The following is a 6198-nucleotide window of genomic DNA, read 5'->3' on the forward strand; positions in this document are numbered from 1 at the left end:
CTACACAAACAGCATCACCAGCAACGACAAAGCTCTCATAATTCATACTTTTAGCATTCTTATTTCGTCTCTTCAGAAGAAATGAAAGACCTCAGCATTAATTTAATGCACGCAAAAAATCCAACATTTTTTTTGGAAAGTGGATGGAAAAAGTGCAACACGTATGAACAAGATGCCGGCAAAGAAGTGACTGGAGGGAAAAGTTTTTACAGAGGGAAGATCGAAAGGGTAAAAATGTTTAAGGATATATTTTACAGGTTGGAGAGCAGAAAAGGAGGTGCATGAACTAATACAACATCAACAACAACAACAGCAGCAACAACAAAAACAACAACAGCAACAACATCAACAACATCAACAACAACAACAACAACAGAAACAACATCTACAACAACATCAACAACAACAAAAGCAACAACATCTACAACAACATCAACAACAACAACATCGACAACAACACTATAATCACTGTCACCCCCATCATCAACAACAACAACAACAAAAATATCAACAACAGCATTATTGTCATCTTCATCAACAACAACACCAACAATAACAACAAGTTTCACATGAGCTATTACTGCTTGATTGATGGTGTTAACACGCGCAACGTGTAGGCATTCAAATGTTCATAATGTATTAGTATTAGTATTATTATTATTAATGTTGTGGTTGTTGTTGTTGATGTTGTTGTTGTTGATGTTGTTGTTGATGTTGTTGTTGTTGATGTTGTTGTTGTTGTTGATGTTGTTGTTGTTGTTGATATTGTTGTTGATGGCAATAATAACTAACAGAAATAAAAATTATCACTATCATTATGAACATCATCATCGTCGTCGTCGTCATGTTATCATCATCAGCAGCAGCAGCAACAACAACAACACAACTACATCGTCGTCATCATCGTCATCATTATGACCACCATACCATTACTACCAACATCATCATCATCATCTTCGTGTTACCATCATCATCATCATCATCATTATCCTATCACGCCATCATCCTCATCATCGACAACAACAATAGCAGCAAATACAACTTTGTCTTCATCACTATTTCATCAACTTCCTCATCATTATCCCCACTACCACTATCATCAGTATCATCATCATCACTATCATCATCATCACCATCATCCTCAACACCATCATCATCACCAATCATGCATCACCACCGGCACATCACCTTTCAAAATGCCTCCATATCAAATTAAACATATTGCAACAATGCGTCAAAGCCTTTCTTGCGGTTGGTTGTGATGATGATGGTGGTGATGATGATGATGGTGATGATGGTGGTGATGATGGTGGTGATGATGGTGGTGATGATGATGGTGGTGATGATGATGGTGGTGATGATGGTGGTGATGATGATGGTGGTGATGATGATGGTGGTGATGATTATTATGTTTATATAGGCTATCTTAATCATCATCATCTTTTTCATCTTCATCATCATTATCATCATCATCATGAAGACCAATCTTTATCATCACCAGACCTCTCATCACCATCGTCGTCATTGTTATCGTCAAAAAAATCGTCAACATCATTACCACGACCGTCACAACAATCATCATCTGGCATCATCATCATCATCATCATCATCTGACATCATCATCATCATCGCTGTCCGTCTGTATTGTAATCATCATCATCATCATCATCATCATCACCAACAAAAACATCAACATCACTCTTTTCCTCATTAATAATCATCGTTATTTTTCATCACCATCATCACCATCCTCATTATCATCATCATCACCATCGCCACCACCATCATCATTATCATCATCATCATCACCACCATCATCATCATCATCATGACAACCTTCCTGGATGAAAGTGAAAGTGGAATTCCTGTATTCAGCTGTTTTGAAGATTTTTTGATGGGGGAATAGGATGAATGAAGAGCTGCTGCTACTGCTGCTACTGCTGCTGCTGCTGGGCCACTCCTTCAGTCCATCCGTTTGCTGGTGGGTGATGTCATCTTTCAAAATGCCTGTCATGGTCAACGTGACGTCAATAATGATGATGATAATGGTGACGATGGTGATTATGATGATGGTGACGATACGATGATGGTGTCGATGATGATTATGATGGTGACGGTGATGATGATGAAGACGGTGATGATGGTGATAACAATTTTGATGACGATAGTGATGATGGTTAGGATGATATTCCTGATAATAAATGAAATGATAACGATGATTATTGTTGTGATGATGATAGTGATGAGGATGATGAGAATTATTAAGATGATGAATCCTGTATCTGTATCAACATCCAAGGATTTGTGGAACTCCCCTATTGAATAACTTGAGAAGCGCCAGCCTCACTCGAGCATGTCAAAACAAATTTTTGTTGAATTTCTTTAATTCTACAGGTACGGGTACAGCTAGTGAGTTCCGGTTTTTTGCTGATGAAACAGAAAATCTTCTCTTCCCAAAACGCGTCAAATTGAATTTCGGAAGCACAAAATAACCATCATCGGAGGATCTCGGTGGACGCCGCATGGTCTTCAATCCTGTCACAGATAAAAATACAAACGAGTTCTTGTGTTGACTTAATCGTTGAAATTCCACCAGGAGAAATGTTGGAGTAGGTTCGAGGCAGCATGTTTAATTTGCAAAAGACAAAATGACTGTCTTTAAATCTGCCAAGGAAATGCCTTCAAACTTGTGGAGACAACTATCGGTCGACCTGAATCCTGGCGAGTTGACCATCTCATCAGCTGACAGTTCGGACTTTGATTTCGGACTTTGATTTCGGACTTTGATTTCGGACTTTGATTTTGGACTTTGATTTCGGACTTTGATTTTGGACTTTGATTTCGGACTTTGATTTCGGACTTTGATTTTGGACTTTGATTTCGGACTTTGATTTCGGACTTTGATTTTGGATTTTGGAATGAGTTAAAAACTCTTGAGCTGTGATTGCTGAAGCAAGCGTACGTACATGCATCATTTTTGTTCACCAAGTAATGACGTAAAAATCTTCCATGTCTGTTTTGGTTTATTACACCTTGAAATTGCCAGCCTTCGCTATTTTCCAATGAATGTAAGGATGATGATGATGGTTAGGATGATAATGATCAGGACGGCGATGATGATGTTGATGGTTATGATGATGATAATTATAATTATAATGGTAATAATATGGTATTAATATTATGGTATTATTATTATGGTAATTATTTTATTCTAAGCAGTTCAGAATGAATGAGTCTAATTTGATCGCATGAGAGGTCACCATGTTGCTGACCATTCACCATTTTGTTGCAGAACAACGTTTGCAGAATGATGATAATGAAATTGATGATGATGATGGTGATGATGGTGATGATAATGATAATGATGACGATAGTGATGATGATAATAAAAGTGATGGTGGTGATGATGACAACAATGTTTAAATGGTGGTGTTGATGATGGTGGTGATGATAGTGGAGACATGATCATCATTATCATCGCTCCCACTACCATCATCATCATCATTATCGTTCTTATCATTGTCATCATCATCATCATCACCACGTCATCCATGACTAACCTATAGGAACCTTCTTCACGATATTTGACTTCATTTGACCTTCAACTTGACCCACATTTATCTGGGTCAAGGTCATCAATAAAAGGATCATTGCTCTTTTCTTATTGGCTGTCAGCTGGTTTATATTTGTGGTTGAGTTATACATGCAAATAAAAAGGATAGTACATGCACACATACAACTGATTAGTGCAACACACAAACACAAATAAATAATATAAATATATCTACATATGATATATGTGTATTATACATTATACAGTGTGTGTGGTGTGTGCGTGTGTGTGTGTTTGTGGGCGTGTTTTTTTGTTATATTCACGTGTGTTTTATAAATTTTCAACTTAGCTGATTCACCCCCACTGACAAAAGCTCACAGCTACAGTCATACATGACATACATGATGAGTTATGATTTGATTTACATGAATCTTTTTAATAAAAATCCACAAAATAGCGTAGAAATTTTTTCATGTACTTTGCTCGGCCCAACAAAATATTATGCAAGTTCAGTTAGACCATCTCAAAAGTTGAATTTCTGAACCACATCACTGAAATAGTGACGACACACGTACTGGAAAACTGGGAAGGCCACAGTTGGAAAATATGTTAACATTTTTCCCTCATTCAACTATATTTAAATTTTTTTACAAAAGTTTGTGGGAGTGAAACGTTTTATATACAGTTGTTCATTTGAAGTTGTCGTCGCACCGTTTAGTTATCAAAATTACATTTTAAATTATTCATTCTTGTTTATATATGTATATATATATATAAACTAATAATAATAATAATTAATAATAAAAATATATATAAATATACATAAAAAATTTATATATATATACATGACAAATTTATATATATATATAATATATATATATATATATATATATATATATTGGGTTTAGATTATCATAAATACAATTATTTATAACGAGACGTCTCGTTAGAAGAATCGAGAAACTCAACTACAAGTTGAATAATGCCAAAAACACAGTGATCTTCATAAATAAAATTATTATATATTATATATATATATATACAAATAGATATTATATATATATATATAATATCATTGTATTATTGGTGAAAATCACCGCTTGTTGACAACATTAACTAATTCCATTAAGACATAACCCTTTCTGTTTGTTGCTTCAGTGTATACTGGGGTTTCACATTTATATTCTTTATTAGTATGCCTAGGGATGGTAGTCTATTGGCAGTTTTGTTTTTCAATTGTAAACTTTAATTTTGATGAATGTAGTAGTCGTAGCAGAAGTTTTTCTAATTGGTTGTCTTTGTCGTATGTAACGAATATACCATCGACAATTGGCAGTATATATTGGGCTTTAACTCTGGCTCTTCTTTAAATAACATTTCTTCGATATGTCCAACATAGAAGTTTGCGAAGAGTACTTCCAATGGAGAGCCCATTGCTACAGCGTCTATTTGCTGATGTTACCCGGGCCAATGAAGGGGCTTTGGCTGTATCTATTCTCATTAGCGCAACTAATTCTGTTTTAGGAATTGGTAGTGGTGAATGACTGGAATTGTATATTCCATCTATTATTATGTTAACTCTGTCTTCTACAGTTAAATTTGTGAAAAGTGACTCCACATCCAAAGATTCTATTTTGGTGTTACTGGATGGTTTTGCTGTAGATAGCAGGTCTGTAAATTCTCTACTTGATTTTAGGTTGTAGCCATTAGGGGTGAAGGGTGTAATCATTTGTTGAGCAGTTTTGCATTGGGGCATGTGATCGCAGGTGTTTGGCTATTTATTGGCCGTAGATGACTGTTGGCTTTGCTCGTTTTGACAGCTCCGTAAGCACATCCTGGTTCATATTCACACGTTATTTTCCTTCTGTTTTTTCATAAATTCTTCTAATGGTGTTGTCCTGTCTTAAGCTTAGCAGTCGGATCACTACCGATATACATGCATATACGGAATATTCAAATTAAAATATAAAATTATTCTGCAATTAAAATTTATTTAAGAGTAAAAAAATATTTTGTATACAAGCATCTGAAACATGGAAATGGAAACCCATCCTGTAGAACAATCAAGAGAGAACTGCATGCATGCACCTGGATACACAACTCAACACCACTCCATCCAACGCTCATAAACATCCAACCGAATGAAGAAAACGAATCCCAGAAGTTTTGTTTTAATTAATATTTATATTTTTAATTATACAACTCTATAAAGACACGCGCCGAAAAAAAATTTTTTGTGCAAATAATCTCCCCAGAAAGAAAATAAACATCCATTTAACACGCAAATGCAACAAAAATTCGTTCTTAGAAGTCTGCAGTTAGGAAATATTAATTGAAAAAGAAATAGAACGTGGCATAATCTAAACGTTTGCTGGAAACTTTAATATCCGCTACTGTATGGAATTTGTTTTATGTCTATTCAAATGATATCATGAAGTGGTTTTATATTTATTTTATATCTATTCACATAGCCACCGAGTTAGCTCAGTCAGTAGAAGTGCCATGCCTCGCGCTGCTATTACTCGATGGTGTGGTTCAAGTACTGTCTGTCCGAACCACAAAGACCATTATATCCGTATGATGCGGTGCTTGCAAGTGCGTATAGAATGTGTATGTGCGATGTATGTGTATTTAGAATGTGTACA

The 6198-nt window shown here is 35.4% G+C and overlaps 2 protein-coding genes across 2 annotated transcripts; one reads left to right on the top strand and one right to left on the bottom strand.

Moving 5' to 3' along the window:
* Nucleotides 1-81: 81 nt before the first annotated feature.
* Nucleotides 82-617, top strand: HELRODRAFT_184227 (hypothetical protein; the record flags this gene model as incomplete). Its single annotated transcript, XM_009018833.1, has 2 exons — nucleotides 82-257; nucleotides 338-617. 2 exons carry the CDS (start codon nucleotides 82-84, stop codon nucleotides 615-617), a joined length of 456 nt encoding a protein of 151 aa, XP_009017081.1.
* Nucleotides 618-1472: 855 nt separating this feature from the next.
* On the bottom strand, nucleotides 1473-3651 carry HELRODRAFT_184228 (hypothetical protein; the record flags this gene model as incomplete). Its single annotated transcript, XM_009018834.1, has 5 exons — nucleotides 1473-1582; nucleotides 1837-2007; nucleotides 2494-2573; nucleotides 2688-2898; nucleotides 3561-3651. The coding sequence occupies 5 exons, from the start codon at nucleotides 3649-3651 to the stop codon at nucleotides 1473-1475; spliced, it is 663 nt and encodes a 220-aa protein (XP_009017082.1).
* Nucleotides 3652-6198: the final 2547 nt, after the last annotated feature.

Source organism: Helobdella robusta (assembly GCF_000326865.2).
Source record: "Helobdella robusta unplaced genomic scaffold HELROscaffold_228, whole genome shotgun sequence".
In the NCBI taxonomy this organism is placed as follows: domain Eukaryota; kingdom Metazoa; phylum Annelida; class Clitellata; order Rhynchobdellida; family Glossiphoniidae; genus Helobdella; species Helobdella robusta.